Source organism: Sapajus apella, unplaced genomic scaffold, assembly GCF_009761245.1.
Source record: "Sapajus apella isolate SASKATOON/1434 unplaced genomic scaffold, GSC_monkey_1.0 scaffold7, whole genome shotgun sequence".
NCBI lineage: Eukaryota > Metazoa > Chordata > Mammalia > Primates > Cebidae > Sapajus > Sapajus apella.
In genome coordinates this window covers 12,767,348-12,788,432 of record NW_022436947.1, presented here as the reverse complement: position 1 = coordinate 12,788,432, position 21,085 = coordinate 12,767,348, and the positions used below count along the sequence as shown (strand labels likewise).

At 42.5% G+C, this 21,085-nt stretch overlaps 2 protein-coding genes across 7 annotated transcripts in view; one reads left to right on the top strand and one right to left on the bottom strand.

Annotated features, from left to right (window-relative positions):
- CALU (calumenin) overlaps positions 1-11,790 on the top strand; it is a 34,446-nt gene extending 22,656 nt beyond the window's left edge. The window contains exons 6-8 of one of the 3 annotated variants that reach the window (XM_032276051.1): positions 7,821-8,020; positions 9,376-9,509; positions 10,127-11,790. In XM_032276051.1, the coding sequence (XP_032131942.1) occupies positions 7,821-8,020; positions 9,376-9,480 (305 nt within the window). In that variant the 3' untranslated portion in view covers positions 9,481-9,509; positions 10,127-11,790. Of the gene's footprint in view, positions 1-7,820; positions 8,021-9,375 lie in introns of all 3 variants that reach the window. The other 2 variants (XM_032276049.1, XM_032276050.1) reach the window with 2 other exon arrangements.
- A 1,255-nt stretch (positions 11,791-13,045) lies between these two features.
- The window catches only part of OPN1SW (opsin 1, short wave sensitive), a 22,699-nt gene continuing 14,659 nt past the window's right edge, over positions 13,046-21,085 (bottom strand). For 2 of the 4 annotated variants that reach the window (XM_032276046.1, XM_032276045.1), the window contains exons 2-6: positions 15,971-16,180; positions 15,520-15,688; positions 15,027-15,192; positions 14,187-14,426; positions 13,046-13,216 (exon numbers count right to left, since the gene is read on the bottom strand). In XM_032276046.1, the coding sequence (XP_032131937.1) occupies positions 13,097-13,216; positions 14,187-14,426; positions 15,027-15,192; positions 15,520-15,688; positions 15,971-16,163 (888 nt within the window). In that variant the 5' untranslated portion in view covers positions 16,164-16,180 and the 3' untranslated portion in view covers positions 13,046-13,096. Of the gene's footprint in view, positions 13,217-14,186; positions 14,427-15,026; positions 15,193-15,519; positions 15,689-15,970; positions 16,366-21,085 lie in introns of those variants that run through there. The other 2 variants (XM_032276048.1, XM_032276044.1) reach the window with 2 other exon arrangements.

Here is a 21,085-nt window from a genome sequence, read left to right as displayed (position 1 = left end):
CTGAGGCAGGAGGATCGCTTGAGTCCAAGAGTTCTGGGCTGTAGTCAGTCACAAATTTATCATCAGTATGGTGACCTCCTGGGAGCAGGGGGTCACCAGGTTGCGTAAGGAGGGCTAAACCGGCCCAGGACAGAATTAGAGCTGGTCAAAACTGCTGATTGTTAGAGTGATTGTGCCGTGGGTAGCAACTGTACTCCAGCCTGAGCAACATAATGAGACCCCATCTCTTTAAAAAAATGAGTAAAGATGGAAAGTATGACTGTTACTATCTTTAGAAAGATATTAGATATTTTAATATTTCACATACTTATTTTCATTTGTAATAACTTACTCTAGCACACCATTGGCTTTGTGTTTCATATAAGCTTGCTTGTGTTTAGATCTTTTAAGCCTGAAAGGAAGACTTAATCTTTACTCTGTCACCTGTCACTAAACTATGTGGCTGTGTAGGGCAAGTCACTCCTTTACTTGTGTCGTCTAATCATACCTGTTATTTACATGCTAGAATTATTCCAATTGAATTACTCCTTTACTGGTTAACTCCCTTTTCTTCTAAGGCTGAGTGATTTTTTTTTTTTTTTTTTTTTTGTGGGGGGACATTGTTTCACCCTTGTTGCCCAGGCTGGAGTGCAGTGTTATGATCTTGGCTCACCACAACCTCTGCCTTCCAGGTTCAAGCAATTCTCCTGCCTCAGCCTCCTGAGTAGCTGTGATTACAGACATGCACCACCACAGCCAGCTAATTTTGTATTTTTAGTAGCGATGGCGTTTCTCCATATTGGTCAGGCTGATCTCGAACTCTCAACTTCAGGTGATCTGCTGGCCTTGGCCTCCCAAAGTGCTGGGATTACAAGCGCAAGCCACCACTCCCAGCATACTTTGAACTTTTTAAAAAAGGATGAACAATGTTTTCCTAAATTGATTTTTTTTTTTACCAATATGGAGAAACGCCATCGCTTGAGAAGTTTATCAGGACAGTGGACAAATGCCTAGGTGCATTTACTGATCCCAAGTTGATGTTACTGAGCCAAGATGATGTTAATAGAATTTAAATAATTTACTTTTAAATAATTTATCTTTTTATTCTTGGCTTTTGCCGTTTTATTGCCATTGCTAAAACTGAGGAACTCATTTGAACCTCCCAAGGAGAGGAATTTTTATAACTGTTATCTACATCACTTATCAAGCATTGAGGCCAAATAAGGAGATATTTCTGTCTCCCTGTGTATCATATAGATTCAAAGGCAGAGGAGTTATATTTTGAAACTACCAAAACTATCTTATGCATGTGTGCTTTTTTTTTTTGGTAAGTCAGTAACTAATGCAAACACTTTTACATCTGGGATGCTGGGCTTTGTAAACCTAGAATTCTCCAAAACAGTATCATCCAGCTTCTAGTGCTCTGTTGAGGGAGATCATGAAGAAACAAAGTTCTTTGCTTCATAAATTTAGTATTAAAAAGAAGTCCCCATCAGTGCCTATGGAAGCATAGGGAAAGAAAAAAAAATACCCAAAGTTATGCTGATAATTATTTTTATTTTTAAAAATTTATTATAGAGCATTTTAGACATACACCAATTTTTTTTTTTTTTTGAGAGAGAGAGCCTTGCTGTGTCACCCAGGATGGAATGCAGTGGTATGATCTCCACTCACTGCAACCTCTGCCTCCCAGGTTCAGGCGATTCTTGTGCCTCAGCCTCCTGAGTAGTTGGGATTACAATCATGCACCACCATGCCTGGCTAATTTTTGGTGTGTTTTTTTGTTTGTTTTTGCTTTGTTTGTTTGAGACAGAGTTTTGCTCTTGTTGCCCAGGCTGGAGTGTAATGGCACGATCTCGGCTCACTGCAACCTCCGCCTCCCAGGTTCAAGCAATTCTCCTGCCTCAGCCTCCCAAGTAGCTGGGATTACAGGCATGTGCCACCATGCCCAGCTAATTTTTATATTTTTAGTAGAGATAGAGTTTCACCATGTTGGTCAGGCTGGTCTTAAACTCCTGACCTCAGGTGATCTGCCCACCATGGCCTCCCAAAGTGCTGGGATTACAAGTGTGAGCCACTGCACCCAGCCTAATTTTTGTATTTTTAATAGAGACGGGGTTTTGCCATGTTGGCCAAGCTGGTCTTGAACTCCTGGCCTCAAGTGATCTGACCACCTCAGCCTCCCAAAGTGCTGAGATTACAAGTGTGAGCCACTGCCCCCACCCAAAAATTAAAACAGTATAATGAATCTCTGTGTACCTATGCCTAAACTCAACAATGATCAACTTACAGCCAGTTTTTCTTCAGCCATATCCACTTCCTTGCTTCCTTCTTACTTTGAAGTAAATCCCAATCATTATTTCATTTCATCTGTAAACATTTAGGTATGTATGTCTAAAATATGTATGTGTTTCTAAAAACATTTTTTTAAAAGATAATGTCAACCCAAGAAAATTAATAATCCCTTCATATCATTAAATAGACTGAGTCTTTTAAAAATAGAAATTTGACCAGGCACAATGGCTTGCACCTGTAATCCCAGCACTTTGGGAGGCCGAGATAGGTGGATCATGAGTCAGGAGTTTGAGATCAGCCTGACCAACAAGGTGAAACCCCATCTCTACTAAAAATACAAAAATTAGCTGGGCGTGGTGGCACATGCCTGTAGTCCCAGCTACTCGGGAGGCTGAGGCAGGAGAACTGCTTGAACCTGGGAGGTGAAGGTTGCAGTGAGCCCAGATCACACCACTGCACTCCAGCCTGGGTGACAGAGTAAGACTCTGTCTCAAAAATAAATAATAAAGAAATAAAAATAGAAATTCAAATAGTTTATCATCTTTACTCATCTAGCTTTAAAATGCACTTTATATTGTATTGTGTATTCTATCTTATTTTAAAACCATATCTTTTTTTTTTTTTTTGAGACAGAGTCTCACTCTGTCACCAGGCGCCAGGCTGGAGTGCAGTGGTGTGATCTTGTCTTACTGCAGCCTTCACCTCCCAGGTTCAAGCAGTTCTCCTGCCTCAGCCTCCCGAGTAGGTGGGACTACTTTCGTGTGCCACCACACCCAGCTAATTTTTGTATTTTTAGTAGAGAGGGGGTTTCACCATGTTGGCCAGGATGGTCTCGATCTCTTGACCTCGTGATCTACCTGCCTTGACCTCCCAAAGTGCTGGGATTACAGGCATGAGCTACCTCGCCCGGCCTTAAAACCATGTCTTTTAAGCATGTATCTATATTCTAGTTCAGAACTTTCCAACCTGCGTATTGCAGATCAGTCCTCTTGGCACTCAGGACAGCTTGGGCAGGGCGCTGGTCCAGTGGACCATACAAATACTACATTTTCTGGATGTGTTGTAGCGTGGGCAAAAATTGGCAAATCCTGCTCTGAGGAATTTCTCTTGTGAGTTTAAGACAGAGGAATACTTCTACCCTTAACCCTCAAGGTCAGGAAAATGGCAGTACTGACTAAATAACTACCTTTGCTTAGAACCTATAGGAACCATTTAGATTTCTCTTTAGGTGTGTTCCCATACCTTATATGCAATGCAGGTACTCTTAATTTAGATGTCTTATATAACTCAAGCATTTTCAAACTTGTTCACTCACATAACTCCTGAAATAATTTGACAAACAGCATTCCCTTACATGTTTTCAAGTTGGCATCTAAAATATTTAAGAAATTTAAACAGTTGTAAAGAATAATCTCTGTTGGGCCGGATGCCGTGGCTCATGCCTGTAATCCCAGAATTTTGGGAGGCCGACGCAGGTGGATCACTTGAGCCCAGGAGTTTGAGACCATCCTGGACAACATGGCACAACCCTGTCTCTACAAAAAATACAAAATTAGCCGGGCATGGTGGCATGTGCCTATAATCCAAGCAACTCAGGAGGATCACTTGAGCCTGAGAGTTTGAGGTTGCAGTGCGCCGTGATTGTACCACTGCACTCCGGTGTGGGCAACAGAGCAAGCCCCCGTCTCAAAAAAAGAAAAAAAAAAAGAATAGTCTCTGTTGGTGGTGAGCATTGACATTTTGAAAGTAATTCTGAAAGAAATCTATACAATTTAAATACAAAATACCATAATAACTTCTTACCTGCCATCATTCATATGAATAATTTGGACACGCCAACTTTAAAAAGATAATTAGGAAATTTAAATTCAGGCTGGATATTAGATGATACCAAGGGATTTATTTTGTAATGTGAAAATGGCATTATGGGTATATACAAAAATACCGATAATTTTTAGAGATACATTCTGAAATATATAGGGACGAAGTGATGTCGAGATTTGCCTTGAAATAATTCAGGGGGAAAAAAAGAGCTGAAGCATGTATGTCAAAAATTTGATTGAGTTTGATGATGGCTAATAGGAGTTCTTTAGACTGTTTTCTACTTTTGTATGTGTTTGAAAGTTATTTCTTATAAGTAGAATATTTATATCATGATGCTTAGAATATAGTAAGCAGTCAATGTTAGCTGTTATTTTTGCATTTCATAATAGTTAAAATTTTTTTGGTACTGTATTTATTTTTTAGTCATGGTGTTTGATTAACAACAATGAGACCATCACTTAATTGCCCTTTTTTGTTTAAATTTTAGAGATTTGGGGATATTTATACCACTTATCAGTCACCACATGGTATTGTCTTGAAAAAATAAATGAATAAATTGTTCACCAACTTGGAAATTTTACGCTCTTCCTATTTCTTTTCTTTTCTTTCTTTTTTTTTTTTTTTTTTTTTTTTTTTTTAAGACAGAGTCTCTTTCTGTAGCCCATGCTGGAGTGCAGTGGCACAATCACAGCTTACTGCAGCCTTGACCTCCAAGGTGGGGAGATCAAGTGATCCTCTCACCTCAGCTGGGACTGCAGAAGAGCAGCTAATTTTTTTATTATCTTATAGATATAGGTCTCCCTATGTTGACCAGGCTGGTCTGGAAATCCTGGGCTCAAGAGCTCTACCTGCCATGGTCTCCCAAAGTGCTGGTATAACAGACATGAGCCACGTGGCCTCCTATTTCTTTTTTTCTTTTTCATTTTGACAAAGGTCCTCACTCTGTCACCCAGGCTGGAGTACAGTTGCATGATTATGGATCACTGCAGCCTTGACCTCCCGGGCTCAAGCCATCCTCCCACCTCAGGCTCTGGAGTATATAAGATATAGGTGTGCACCGCCATGCCTGGCTAATTTTTGTTTTGTTTTGTTTTGTTTTGAGACAGAGTCTCTCACTGTTGCTCAGGCTGTAGTGCAGTGGTACGATCTCAGCTCACTACAATCTCCGCCTCCTGGGTTCAAGCAATTCTCCTGCCTTAGCCTCCGGAGTAGCAAGGACTACAGGCGTGTGCCACCACGCCCAGCTAATTTTTTTGTATTTTTAGTAGAGACAGGGTTTCACCATGTTGGCCAGAATGGTCTCGATCTCCTGACCTCATGATCCGCCCACCTTGGCCTCCCAAAGTGCTGGGATTATAGGCCACCATCACGCCCGGCCTAATTTTTGTATTTCTTGTAGAGGTTTTACAATGTTGTCCAGGCTTATCTCAAACTCATGAATCAGCCTTCTATTTGTTAGATTCGTTTTCAGTTTACTTCCTCAGCAGTTATATTCTGACATATTTTATCTTGAAAGCCTTAAGTCACTTTGACATTCTTTTTTTTTTTTTTTTTTGAGACAGAGTTTCACTCTTGTTACCCAGGCTGGAGTGCAATGGCGCAATCTCAGCTCGGCGCAACCTCCGCATCCTGGGTTCAGACAATTCTCCTGCCTCAGCCTCCTGAGTAGCTGGGATTACAGGCATGTGCCACCATGCCCAGCTGATTTTTTGTATTTTTAGTAGAGACGGGGTTTCACCATTTGACCAGGATGGTCTCGATCTCTTGACCTCGTGATCCACCCGCCTCAGCCTCCCAAAGTACTGGGATTACAGGCATGAGCCACCACGCCCGGCCCACTTTGACATTCTTATTTGCAAGAACATTGTGTATGTAAATTGAAATGTGGAAAATTGTTTTCTGTGATATGGCTCTTAAGTATTTTTAGAGTCTGCTATTACAATTATTAATACGCAATTGAACAAAGTAACATTTATTGCAAACATTTTATGTTTATGTATTTTTAAATGCATTTCTTTGATAACATTTTTTTCAAATAGTTTCGTATCCATGGATGACAATTACTTATCGCTAGAGTGAAATGAGATTCAGAACCAATTCCTAATTTTTGTTTTTTTAGAGGAAGTACTAACAGACCTTGTTTACATTGGTAAATAAGTTGATGGGAATGGAAGATTTGTCATAGCAATGTCACTTAGTTCTTGGGAACTCCTTTTGAGTTATATGCCAGAAATCATGTAATCTATCATCAAAAATTATGTTTTCTTTGTTTTTGCTTTTTTTTTGGTGAGATGGAGTCTTGGTCTGTGGCACAAGTTGGAGTGCAGAGGCGTGATCTTGGCTCAGTGCAGCCTCTGCCTCCCAGGTTCAAGCGATTCTCCTGCCTCAGCCTCCTCAGTAGCTGGGTTTACGGGTGCAGGCCACCACACCTGGCTAATTTTTTTTTTTGTTTTGTTTTTTGTAAGTAGAGCCGGGGTTTTACCATGTTGGCCAGGCTGGTCTCGAACTCCTGATCTCAAGGGAGCCACTGTGCCTGACCCAAAAATTATGTTTAATGATCCCTTAGGTGAAACTCAATTAGGCCATTTTTTAGGACTTTTTTTTTTTTTTTTAACAAAGAATTTAAAACCTTTTGGCATCCAAAAGAATTTATTCATTTTTTTCAGACATCTGCATTCTCAAAACTGACACCATTATTTCTTTTTCTTTTTCTTTTTTTTGGAGACTGAGTCTTGCTCTGTCACCCAGGCTAGAGTGTATTGACGTGATCTCGGCTTATTGCAACCTCTGCCTCCTGAGTTAAAATGATTCTCCTGCCTCAGCCTCCTGAGTAGCTGGGATTATAGGCACGCACCACCATGCTCAGCTAATATTTGTATTTTTAGTAGAGATGAGGTTTCCCCATTTTGGCCAGGCTGGTCTTGAACTCCTGGCCTCAGGTGATCTGCCTGCCTTGGCCTCCCAAAGTGCTGGGTGTGAGCCACCATGCCCAGCCAGACACTAGTATTTCTAGTTGTCTCTTTTTCACTATCTTGGAGCTTTTTACAGTGTAGTTTCAAAATGGATGAAAATATGCCCCTCTTTTATAAAGTGGGACAAGGGCGGTTGTGAAAAGGGGGAGATGGGAAAAAGCCTTGATGGCCTGAGGTACATTCTTATGAAGATCAATTTTTAGGAAAACTATATGTGGAACTGAGTATCTGGAATTTGATTCTCTCTTGACTGACCTTTCTCAGTGTACTCCTTGACAGTGTTCATAACCCCCAGGGGCATGCTTGTCCCAACTGAAGGCCACTGGTATAATGCGCTCTTTGTAGTAATTGGTTGGTAGACAGCTTGCGCTTATCCACTTGAGAATGTAAAACTACACCTTTCTAAAACCAGTGGTCCAGTTTAATTAACTACCTTAGGGTGAAATGAAATGTAGGGAACGAGTCTAATTCTTTCTCGATGGTGGTAATCTCCTCTTATTTCTGCATTTATTGAGATATAGGATTCTTTGCTCTCATGTGACTTAAAATCAGCAGCTGGAAATATTCTTGTTCCCAGATCAGTAATTAAGCCTCAGGAAAATACCTTGTTTTCTGAGGTCTCTCTGGCCTAAAATACCCTTGCAGCTGCTGTTGGGTTCCAAACGGATGAGGAAAAAGGGTTAGGCCAGATTAGCATGAGGCAGTTTTTGGGAAAAGACAAACCCTTCTTTTATATGTCTGTGTACACAGGTGACATGTACAGCCATGATGGGAATACTGATGAGCCAGAATGGGTAAAAACAGAGCGAGAGCAGTTTGTTGAGTTTCGGGATAAGAACCGTGATGGGAAGATGGACAAGGAAGAGACCAAAGACTGGATCCTTCCCTCAGACTATGATCATGCAGAAGCAGAAGCCAGGCACCTGGTCTATGAATCAGACCAAAACAAGGTACGTCTGGCCAGGCCCACACAATCTATTCTGGATTGAAGTCTGCTTCTAGGGGATCGCCTAAACAGTTTCTGTTAAGGTGCATAGAGCATTTAAAGTATTAATTCGTCTAAGCTAAGCATCTGAATTTGGAGATTAAAACCTTTCAGGGCAGCACTAGCTATCTGATCTCATTTTAGAAATCCCTTTGCCCAGTGCTTACAGCATTGTAGGAAATTTGGCATCAGAAAAGAGCCTCTGTGTGTAGCCTGTGCCCAACATGCATCATCTGGTATTTTTAGATCCCCAGGAATTTTTTTTTTTTTTTTTTTGCTTTCTTACTTTATTTGTTCCTTTACCTATTACAGGCCCATTCTGCCTACTCAAAGCTAGTTGTTTCCTTCTTAAATCAAATATGCTTTTTTTTTAAATTGGGTAGCTTTTCTCGAGCCTGTTCAAATTGTCCTTGATCAATTATCTTAGGTATTTTGGTGTTGTTATCCCTAAGCCCAGTCATCTGTATCAGAGATTTGAATGCCCTGCTTGGAGTAAGCTGAAAACCAGCTTAAAGATGGAGATTTTTAGTGTTCTGAGTATATTTTTATCTAGGCTAATCTTCAGTTTCAAATTCAGTTTTTTAAGTGTTGATCTGCTTTCAGTTCTTGCTTAAAGTCACTTTAATAGCCAGGTGTTGTGTCCTGAGATGTATGAGAAAAGAAGATGCATGTAGTCATCCCTATCTGGGAGATGTTCTATATTTTCCTCTAGAAGGAGAGTTTTCTTCTCATGAAACAAACCTTTATTTCTAGCATTGAGTTGTCGGGTTATATTATTTCCACCTTCCACTTTTAACTTTCTTGATAAAAGAAATATGTAATTGGCCTGGCACGGTGGCTCACACCTGTCATCCCAGTATTTTGGGAGGCCAAGGTGAGCGGATCACCTGAGGTTGGAAGTTTGAGACCAACCTGGCCAACATGGTGAAACCCTGTCTCTACTAAAAATACAAAAATTAGCCAGGCATGGTGGCACATGCCTGTAATCCCAGCTACTCGGGAGGCTGAGGCAGGAGAGTTACTTGAGCCTGGGAGGCAGAGGTTGTGGTCAGCCAAGATTGCACCATTGCACTATAGCCTGGGTAACAAGAGCAAAAGTCCATCTCAAAAAAATAAATAAATAAATAAAAGAAAAATGTGTAATTGCTGTTTTCTTCCCTCTTTGTATGTACATAGGGGGAATGAGAGCTGAGTTCACACTTAATTTAGTAGGAATGAGAATCTTAACTCCTGATTAACCCCTGTTTTTCAATAACAGTGTTTCTGAATTTTTAATGGGAAATATCTTCTGCTTCAATTCATTGCTATCTCTAATTTCAGGACGGCAAGCTTACCAAGGAGGAGATTGTTGACAAGTATGACTTATTTGTTGGCAGCCAGGCCACAGATTTTGGGGAGGCCTTAGTACGGCATGATGAGTTCTGAGCTACAGAGGAACCCTCATTTCCTCAAAAGTAATTTATTTTTACAGCTTCTGGTTTCACATGAAATTGTTTGCGCTACTGAGACTGTTATTACAAACTTTTTAAGACGTGAAAAGGCGTAATGAAAACCATCCCGTCCCCATTCCTCCTCCTCTCTGAGGGACTGGAGGGAAGCCGTGCTTCTGAGGAACAACTCTAATTAGTACACTTGTGTTTGTAGATTTATACTTTGTATTATGTATAACATGGCGTGTTTATTTTTGTATTTGTTCTCTGGTTGGGAGTATGATATGAAGGATCAAGATCCTCAACTCACACATGTAGACAAACAGCTCTTTACTCTTTCTCAACCCCTTACATGATTTTTATAATTCTCACTTAACTAATTTTATAAACCTGAGATCAATAAGAAATGTTCAGGAGAGAGGAAAGGGAAAAAAAATATGTACCCCACAATTTATATTTAGAGAGAGAACACCTAGTCTTGCCTATCAAAAAGTCCAAAATGTCACAGGTAGTAGGGGCCACATATTACATTCAGTTGCTACAGGTCCAGCAACTGATCCTGCCATTAACTGGGCAAGGAAAGATCCCTTTGATTTAAGAAAGCTTGGCCCAAATTGATTTTCTTTTTTTTCCCCCTATAGGACTGGCTGTTGGCTAATTTCGTCAAGCACAGCTGTGGTGGGAAGAGTTACGGCCAGTGTCTTGAAAATCAAGTAGTGAATGTGGTCTCTTAACAGAGCTATAGATAGAAACAGCTGGAAAACTAAAGGAAAAATACAAGTGTTTTCAGGGCATACATTTTTTTTCTGGGTGTGCATCTGTTGAAATGCTCATGACTTGATTAATTGCTTGTTGAAATCACTGTAAATGCCCCCATCTAGTTCCTCTTCTTCCCCAGGTATGCCAAGGAATTAATCTTGGTTTCACTACAATTAAAATTCACTCCTTTCCAATCATGTCATTGAAAGTGCCTTTAACGAGAGACATGGTCACTGAATGGGAATTCTCTTAAGAAACCCTAAGATTAAAAAAAGATTATTGGGATAACTTATAGGACAGCCTAGAACCTCCCAATATAGTGGAGATTTTTTTCTTCTTCCTTTTCTCTTTTGGACAGTAGTTAAATTAGCAGTATTAGTTATGAGTTTGGTTGCAGTGTTCTTATCTTGTGGGCTGATTCCAAAAACCACATGCTGCTGAATTTACTAGGGATCCTCATACCTCACAATGCAAACCACTTCCTACCAGGCCTCTTTCTGTGTCCGCTGGAGAGCTTGAGCTCACACTCAAAGATGAGAGGACCTACAGAGGGGGCTCTTTGGTTTGAGGACCATAGCTCACCTTTCCTGCCTTTGACCCATCACACCCCATTCCTTCCTCTTTCCCTCTCCCCGCTGCCAAAAAAAAAAAAGGAAAAAAGTTTATCATGGATCAACAGATTTTCAGTCCTTATCAAAGAGAGAGATGTGGAAAGAGCTAAAAAAAACCACCCTCTGTTCCCAACTCCACTTACCCATATTTTATGCAACACAAACACTGTCCTTTTGGGTCCCTTTCTTACAGATGGACCTCTTGAGAAGAATTATTGTATTCCACGTTTTTAGCCCTCAGGTTACCAAGATAAATATATGTATATATAACCTTTATTATTTGCTATATCTTTGTGGATAATACATTCAGGTGGTGCTGGGTGATTTATTATAATCTGAACCTAGGTATATCCTTTGGTCTTCCACAGTCATGTTGAGGTGGGCTCCCTGGTATAGTAAAAAGCCAGGTATCATGTAACTTCACCCCAGCCTTTGTACTGAGCTCTTGATAGTGGATATACTTTTAAGTTTAGCCCCAATATAGGGTAATGGAAATTTCCTGCCCTTTGGGTTTTCCATTTTTTCTGTTAAGACCAGTGATAATTTAATAATGCCACCAACTCTGGCTTAGTTTTGTGAACTGTGTGGCAAGAGAGCCTCACACCTCACTAGGTGCAGAGAGCCCAGGCCTTATGTTAAAATCACGCACTTGAAAAGCAAACCTTAATCTGCTAAAATAGCAACTTCTGCATGCTGAGGACTCAGCAGCAAGCATTGTATGCTAATCTTGAATGATCCCCTTGGATTATTTTTTCGGTTTAAATCAAGCCTGAGGCTGGTGAACAGTAGCTACACACCCATATTGTGTGTTCTGTGAATGCTAGCTCTCTTGAATTTGGATATTGGTTATTTTTTATAGAGTGTAAACTAAGTTTTATATTCTACAATGCAAACAGGTACCTCTATCTGTTTCTAAATAAAACTGTTTACATTCATTGTGGGGTATGTATGACCTTCATTTTGTAAGAAATACAACTCTAGCTTAGAATTATGGATTCTATAAAATGTCAGAAAAGGAACTCTGCTAGAAGTTCTCCCAAACTCAGAGAAAGCACTACCTTCTCCTAAATGGTTATTTCCTCCATATTTTCTAGCATCCTTCTCACCACAGCCACAACCCATTTGTACTTCCCTTAGGCTGTATAACTGGAGAGACCAACTACTCATTATATAATTATCTGATACCAAGCACAAGCGATTCTGAATGTACACACACGTTTACCTTGATTTTTATTTCAAAAAGGCTCTTTTTTAGGGGCCTGGAGGGAGAGTAGAGCATAAGGTAAAACAATTTTGTTTAACATTTTTGTATTGTTTACAAATGGTATTAAGATATGCAAATTCATTTTGAGAACCTCAAGAGAATTAAAACTATTTGGTAAATACACAGTTTAAGACAAATACAAAGGTTTAGCCGAAGCCTGTGGAATAATTTGTGCTTGCTTAGGGGCTTGTGGACATGGCTGTTCTGCCAAAGCTGTAGCAGTTACCCAGAAGTTCTTTTAAACTCATTTGGGGACACTAAGGTTTTTTTTTTCTTTTTTCTTTTTTTTTTTGAGACGGAGTCTTGCTCTGTCACCAGGCTGGAGTGCAGTGGTGCGATCTCGGCTCACCAAAACCTCAGACTCCCTGGTTCGAGCGATTCTCCTGCCTCAGCCTTCCGAGTAGCTGGGATTACAGGCATGTGCCACTACACTCAGCTAATTTTTGTATTTTTAGTAGAGACTGGGTTTCACTATGTTGGCCAGGATGGTCTTGATCTCCTGACCTCATGATCTGCCTGCCTCAGCCTCCCAAAGTTGTCTCTCTCATTTCTAAGGTGTTTTCTTAAGTTTGTTCTAGTTCAGCATACATCATCTCAGAATGGATCCCCAGCAGAAAAAAAAAAAAAGTTTCTTAAAAGGAAAGTATCCATACACTGAAAACTTAAAGCCATATTCTTTATAGTGGCCTCATATGTAGAAATCAGCTCCCCAAGTGCTATGAATGGTGCCACATAGGAGTAGAAACTGATAATTGTTGAAATGGCCTTTCAGTGGTCTGAAATAGACCCAGTGGAAACAGTAGCTTTGTAGGCAAGAAGGGAATAGTATGAAAATGAAAAATTGACTCCCCAAACTGCCATCACTCCTTACCACCTTTTTTGTGGTTTTAGTAGTTTGGTTTCTGATGGAGACAATAGAAACTTACTTAAACGTAAAATTTAATTCTAGTTGCTGCAAACAGGCTGATATTGGGTCCTCAGTTGGGGCCAACTTGGCTAGTCGAGACAGTAGAAACTTCTGTTTTCTGGGAGCTGCTTATGTCGGATTCGTCTGTCATGGCCTTCCCACACACCATCTCCATGATGCAAGCTCGGAACTGGAGAGAAAGGCACATTTGGAGATAACCTTGGCAGACAAGTATGGGAGGAAAAACCCCTCATTCTCTGTATCATCAAAACCTTACAGGATGCTTTGTACCCAGAATGTCCTTAGGTGGTTTTGAACATACTTTCCCCATCCTGAAAACTAGCTAGCTTCCAGTCTAGAACGACTCCTGGGTCTATAATAATCTTAAACATTCCCATCAGGTCTGAGACCTCACTGTTAGTAAACTTCACAAACCATCCTGCTTCATAAAAGCACTGTCTTCAGAGGCCCCTTCATTACTAGCAGGTGCTTCCAGCTGGAAAGGACTGCCAATTCTGTTCTATCCTGGGAGGTTTCAAAAGTAGTTTCGTCTCCCTCTGGAATTGTGGAAACACCACCATCTGAAAGTAGGGTTCTTGCCACTTAGGGTTTGGGATTTATTAGCTCGAATTTCAGATAGGGGATAGGAAATACCCCAGTACCTTCAGATGATAAGACATTTTAGAGATTTGTGCATGTGGTGTGATTTCTGTGCTTCACACATGCTCGTGCAAGCTAAAAGTTGGCAGGGAAATGAAGAACTCATTAAATGCAAGGACTGGAAATTCAGAGGAATTTGAGTTTTAGTTTTATTTAAGTTCCGGGATACATGTGCAGGTTTGTTACATAGGTGAACATGTGCCATGGTGGTTTGCTGCACGAGTTTTTCAATAAAATGTTTTCACTCATCCCGTTCTGTGGAGCAACTTCATTTTTGTGACTCAAGTTCTTTCCTCCCAGGGTTCTATTTTCTGGTCTTGGTAACTGTGCCTTCCTCCCTGTGCTTACCAAGGGCTTCCCAACCTACTTGGGGTTTTTGTGGCTTCCCGTGTCTACTCCCAGAAACCTGAATTGGGTTGAGGGTGCTCCAAGTTAAAAGTCAATGGTGAGAAAAGAACCCAGGTCTTCTGGACCATAGGAATGTGAATAGAAAGCTTTACCTGCTTATTCATGAAGGAGTAGATGATGGGATTGTAGATGCAAGAACTCTTGGAGAAGAACGAAGGAATGGTGACAAGCCGTAAGTCTAGCCCATGGTTACGGTTATTGACCATGTACATGGCCAGGGCCGCATAGGGCACGTAGCAGACACAGAAGGATCCTACCATCACAACCACCATGCGGCTCACCTCCCGTTCAGCCTTCTGGGTTGTAGCTGACTCCTGCTGCTGAGCTGCAACCTGGGGTGGAGCACGGAGAGCATCACATCCCTTTTCTTCCTGGCCCTCAACTCCCAGATCTCTAGTTTTTTTTTTTTTTTTTTTTTTTTTTAAGACAGTCTCACTCTGTTGCCCAGGCTGGAGTGCAGTGGTGCGATCTCAGCTCACTGGACCTCCGCTTCCCAGGTTTAAGTGATTCTCCTGCCTCAGTCTCCCGAGTAGCTGGGATTACAAGTGTCCACCACCATGCCCAGCTAATTTGCATTTTTAGTAGAGATGGGGTTTCACCGTATAGGCCAGGTTGGTCTCGAACTACTGACCTCAGGTGATCCGCCCGCCTCGGCCTCCTAAAGTGCTGGGATTACAGGTGTGAACCACTGCACGCAGCCTCTGGATGATTTTCTGTGGGATGGGGGAGGGGGCATCCACTCTGATTGCCTCTTTTCTGTCGCATCTCCTGGCTTAGTTCCTTTCTATCTCCATCATTCTCCCTTCCACTGCTTTTCTGCTTTAGATACCCTCTCTGGCTATGGACGTTTCCGGTTATCTTACGTTCCAGAGCACTCTCTTCTCATGTGGAGCCCCGAACCCATTCCTCCCTGACTCTCAAACGCCACTCACAGCTTTCAGGGCCCTCAGCAGCTGAGCATAGGAGAAGCAGATGAGGGAGAGAGGCACGATGAAGCAGAAGATGAAGAGGAACCACGTATAGTACTCGCTTCGGTATTTGGTGCCCACGGTGTACCAGTCAGGACCACATGAACACTGCAGACCCTCAGCAATGAACCTGCAAAGGACCAAACATGTTCACTGGGCTCTCCACAAGAGCTAGTGCAGTGGGAGCTGAGAGGCCTGGATTGTGTTCTCCACTTAGAACCCAGAGAATGCCCAAAGGCTTCAAGCAGGAGGGGTTTCTGTCCTGACTGGGAGAAGCTACAGCAATTCCAACTGCAGAGTAAACATTAGCACTGGTCTCCCACTGCCCTTTCGCCTCATGTATCGCAACTCTTTAAAAAGTAGAGGTCAAAGACTAAGTGGTTATACCCAAGCTCTCTTTCCACCCACATCAACCTGAGCTCTTAGTTAAGTCAGCACCACTGCCCTGCACTCTCACCGGCTCCAGCCAAAGAAGGGTGGGATGGAGACGCCAATACCAATGGTCCAGGTAGTCAGGACCACCATCAGTGCGTGCTTGGAGCTGAAGCGGAAGTTGCCGAAGGGCTTACAGATGACAATGTAGCGCTCAAAGGCCAGGAAGGCCAGTGACCAGCCTGTCACCAGACCTGTGGCGAAATGTGAGGATAATGGGATAGACAGAGCCCCACCCAGCCTGGGGGCAGAGTGGCATACAGATTGGGTAGAGCAAGCACAGGGAGGCAGAGGGCTGGACTGACATTGGAGTGAAGACTCAAACATCCTGTTTTGGCCAAACTTCTAGTCTGGGTTGCTTTGTACCCCAGTATTTTAAAAAGCACCAGACTCATTTTGCCAAGACTCCTCTTTAGGGACCCACTCTAGTGGAGTAGCAACCTTTGCCTTCCCCTAATCCCTTTCCCCTGCAGTACCTGCTACGGTGCCCAGGAAGGCCTCCAGAGCACAAACATGGCGGCCAAAGACGAAGTATCCGTGACAGCTGGCGACGAATACAGGGAAGACAGAGAAGATGCAAAGAAGGAAGCCTCCCACGGACACGTTGACCAGAACGTAGTTGAGGGGATGCCGCAACTTTTTGTAGCGCACTGTGGCCACCAGCACCATGGCATTCAGTGGTAACCCTACAAGGAAGACAATGCCCATGAAAGCTGCCTGGAGGTAGAAGGCCCAGACAGGGGCAATGTGGTACTGAGGCCCATCCCACGGCCCCACCGAAGAGATGTTCTTGAACAGATAAAACTCCTCTTCCTCTGACATCTTGCTCATGGATACCCCACACCCCTCTGAGTCCTCTTATAGATGATCCACCCCACAAAACCCCTCCTTTAAAAACACTTGGGCTCTGTGACTGATGAACACTAATCCTAAACCTCCTAAGGACAAAGTTTGGGATTAGAAATCCCTAAACCACTACCTAAACCTTTTGTGTTCCCAAAGCCGATTGTGTTCTTCAGAGGATAAAAGATTGGGCTCAAATAATCTGGATATGCAATGTTGGGTGCTGGGATGAACAGAAGTGAACTCCCTGAGGTCTGGGAGGTGCTAGCCCATGTTCGTTGAAGATGCTTCCACCTTTTTGCAGTTCTTTTATAATGGGGCTACAGAAAGGGCACCCCTCTGATTTTGGCTTCTGGCACAACTGTGTCTGTAAAGTTTTCCTCACCTCATCTGCCCGTTTGTGGAAGGTGCCCATCTTAAATCTCCTGAGAGGCTGGGAAGCAGCCTCGGGCTGCAGGAAGAGGCTGGGAGTGGGGAGTGCCCTGGAAGCAGGTCAGTAAACAGCCTTGATGGAATAGGACATAGGCAACTTGACAATGCCTAGAGATCTAGGGCATCCCTGAGCCACGCTGCCTCTATTTCTTTGTGTTGAATCTACTCAAAGAGTGTGCCTTTCCTACTCAGACCTCCAGCCAGGGAGGCGAGTCTGCTCACTGTCCTCACACCATGTTCATGCCTACCCCTGCCCTTAGCTCAGCAAGTCACCACAGTCTTCCTCCTGTCTGTTCATCCAAGTGTTACTTAGCCCTCACAGCCTACCTCGCAAAGACCTCTTCTTTGCAGCCCGCCCCCGACCAGTGACACCAATTCTGCTCTAAGCTCCACCTGCACCTGTACTCAGTACTACACTTTAGGCTTTATGAATGAATCTTCTCCACCTCAGCAGATCATAAACCTATAGATGAGTTACACACTAGCTATAAACAAGTTGAAAGTGAAAGGATGGCCCAGTAATGGCAGAATAGTTTATTAGATGAATGCCCCCTTAGGCAAAAAATTTATAAACTGGGCACAACAAGAAAAAAACTTTTTGAAAGCACCTAAAATACCCAAAGCAGGTAGAAACTAAAAGGAACTCAACTCTTCAATGACAAGAACCATCTACATTGATTTTTTTTCCCCCGAGTGTACTCTCAAGTATAAATGGCACAGGCCAACTAGAACTTGAGTAGAAAGCTCCAGCCTTTTTTGGCTTGAAGAGTCAGAAGATGGAGGAGAGTTTGGGACTCCAGAGCAGCTGAAGGTGGATTTCCTGGAATGAAGGAAGCCACAGAAGGTGAAGCCTTTAAATCTGCATATAAACTCCCCTCAAATAATAGGCTGACTGCTAAACTGTGGATGGAGGAATTTCCAAGGAGCCCAGCAAAAGGCAACCACTGGAGGTCTGAAACAGCTAAGCAAATTTCTACTGTTAACCACTGTAGCAGAGAAAGAGTTTGAATTTGAATCCCAAGTCAGAGGGTCTGGGTAAACACATAGGGCTTTCCACTTAAAAATCCTGAAAGGCTGGCCAGGCGCGGTGACTCACGCCTGTATTCCCAGCACTTTGGCAGGCCGAGGCGGGTGGATCACGAAGTCAAGAGATCGAGACCATTCTGGCCAACATGGTGAAATCCCATCTCTACTAAAAGTACAAAAAATTAGCCGGGCGTGGTGTTGCGTGCCTGTAGTCCCAGCTACTAGGGAGGCTGAGGCAGCAGAATTGCTTGAAACCAGAAAATGGAAGCTGCAGTGAGCCGGGATCGCGCCACTGCACTCCAGCCTAACGATAGAGCGAGACACTGTCTCCAAAAAAATAATAATAATAATAAAAGGCCACACCATAGAGCTAAAATCTATATCCCAGGACTAAATATTTGTTCTGAGACTAAGAGCAAAACCAAAGCTGACTCATATTAGCAAAGGATAAAACCAAGCCTCAGCAAGGTGATCAACTAGTAAGTTAACTGCCTATTATAACAAAAATAAACACTTCTCAATGGACAATAATCCAGTCTCTAAAGTTTACTATGTAGAATGTCTAATAATATACAATGACAAATTAAAAGGCATGTGAAAGAAAAAAAGAGCCCACAGGAAAATGTGATGTATATCTAAAAGAAAAAGCAGTCAATAGAAACAAAACCTGAGATGACCCAGAAGTTGGCACCAGCAGAAAAAACTTTAAACAGTGATATAAATATAGTCAAGGACTGAAAGGAAAAAGTGATCATCATGAGTTAATGAATCTCAAGAATGGGAAAAGCAAAAATAAGCAAATGGAAATTCCAGAACTGAGAAGTACAATATGTCCAATAGAAAATTCACTGGATGGCTTAACAGCAGATTGGATAGCAAAGGAAAGGATCAGTGAACTTACAAATAGATCAATAACAAAAAGATATCTGGAAAATCTCCCAAACACTTACAAATAAGCAATATACATCTAAATACCCTGTGAGTCAAAAGAGAAATCATAAGGAAAATTTGAAAGAATTTGAACTGAATGACAGTTAAAAAAAAAACCAATATATTAGAAATTGAGGGAGGCAGCTAAAGCAGGACTTAGAGAAAAATTTATAGCTTTAAGTATTTATACTAGAAAATAAATGTTTTAGGGCCGGGTGCGGTGGCTCACGCCTGTAATCCCAGCACTTTGGGAGGCCAAGGCGGGTGGATCACGAGGTCAAGAGATCGACACCATCCTGGTCAACATGGTGAAACCCCGTCTCTACTAAAAATACAAAAAATCAGCTGGGCATGGTGGTGCGTGCCTATAATCCCAGCTACTCAGGAGGCTGAGGCAGGAGAATTGCCTGAACCCAGGAGGTGGAGGTTGCGGTGAGCCGAGATCGTGCCATTGCACTCCAGCCTGGGTAACAAGAGCGAAACTCCGTCTCAAAAAGTAAAAAAAAAAAAAAAAAAACCCGAAAATAAATGTTTAAAATTTAAACTTTAACTTAAGAAGCTGAAACAGTGAATTAAATCTAAAGTAAGTAGAGAGGAGGAGATACTAAAAAGCAGAGCAGAAAACAATGAAATTAAGAATGAATAAAGAATGGAGAAAAATCAATGAAACCCGAAGCAAAACCACATAGCTCTCTCCTGTCTCCAGCACAGTGGCTCACGCCTGTAATCCCAGCACTTTGGGAGGCCAAGACAGGCGGATTACTTGAGGTCAGGCGTTCAGGCACAGTGGCTCACGCCTGAAATCCCAGCACTTTGGGAGGCCAAGACAGGCGGATCACTTGAGGTCAGGAGCTCACCAACCTGGACAACACAGAGAAACCTCATCTCCACCAAAAAAAAACAAAAATTTGCCGAGTGTGGTGGCGGGCGCCTGTAATGCCAACTACTTGGGAGGCTGAGGTGGAAGAATCACTTGAACCCAGGAGGCAGAGATAGTGCCACTGCTCTCCAGCCTGAGCAACAGAGCAAGGCTCCATCTCAAAAAGAAAAGAAAAAAAGCCAGGCACAGTGGCTCACATCTGAAATCCCAGCACTTTAGGAGGCCGTGGTGGGTGGATTACAAGGTCAAGAGATGGAGACCATGCTGGCCAACATTATGAAACCCCATCTCTACTAAAAAATACAAAAATTAGCTGGGCGTGGTGCCTTTAGTCCCAGCTACTCCGGAGGCTGAGACAGGAGAATCACCTGAACCCAGGAGGCAGAGGTTGCAGTGAGCTGAGATCATGCCACTGCACTCCAGCCTGGCGACAGAGTAAGACTCCATCTCAAATAAATAAATAAATAAAATATAAAAACTGAAGGCATTCTAGGTGCATTTAGTAGTATATACAGTGCTCTTCCCAGGCTGAAAGTGCCCTTATTAATTTAGAACATATTCATATGCTAAGGCTTTACAGAAGATCACATGAACTACACTTAGACCAGGGTTTCTCAACATCGGCACTATTGACATTGCAGATAATTATTTGTTGTGGGGGCTGTCCTGTGCATCGTAGGATGTTTAATAGCATCCCTCTCCTCTAGATGCCAAAATCAACACTATTAGCCCATGATAACAAAAAATGTCTCCAGACATTGCCAAATGCCTCCTGAGAGACAAACCCTTCCGTCCTCACTCCCCTCCCCTCCAGCTGAAATCTAACCATTGATTTAGATTTAGACTTACAAATGCCCAGAACCCAATGAAATACAATCAAGTGAAAATTTGTTTTTCTATTTGTTCTGATTGTCCAGAAAAAAGGAACGTCCTACCAAAGTGGATATTTTCTGAATAGTTTCAGGAGGCTGCCTTCTTTCCTTCTTTCCTTCTTTCCTTCCTTCCTTCTTCCCTTCCTCCCTCCCTCCCTTACTCCCTTTCTCTCTCTCTGTCTCTCTTTCTTTCAAGACAGAGTCTTGCTCTGTCGCCCAGGCTGGAGTGCAATGGCGCGATCTCAGCTCCCTGCAACCTCTGCCTCCCAGGTTCAAGCACTTCTCCTGCCTCAGCTTCCTGGGATTACAGGCACGTGCCACCATGCCCAACTAATTTTTTGTATTTTTAGTAGAAATGGGGTTTTGCCATGTTGGTCAGGGTGGTCTTGAACTCCTGACCTTGTGATTTGCCCACCTCGGCCTCCCAAAGTGCTGGGATTATAGGAATGAGCCACCATGCCTGCCTGCATTCTTTCTTTCTCTCTTTCTTTCTTTTTCTTTCTGTCTTCTTTCCTTTTTCTACCTTCCTTTCTTCCTTTCCTTTCTCTCTCTTTCTTGCTTTCTTTCTTTCTTTTTTTTCTTTCCCTCCCTCCCTTCCTCCTCCCTCT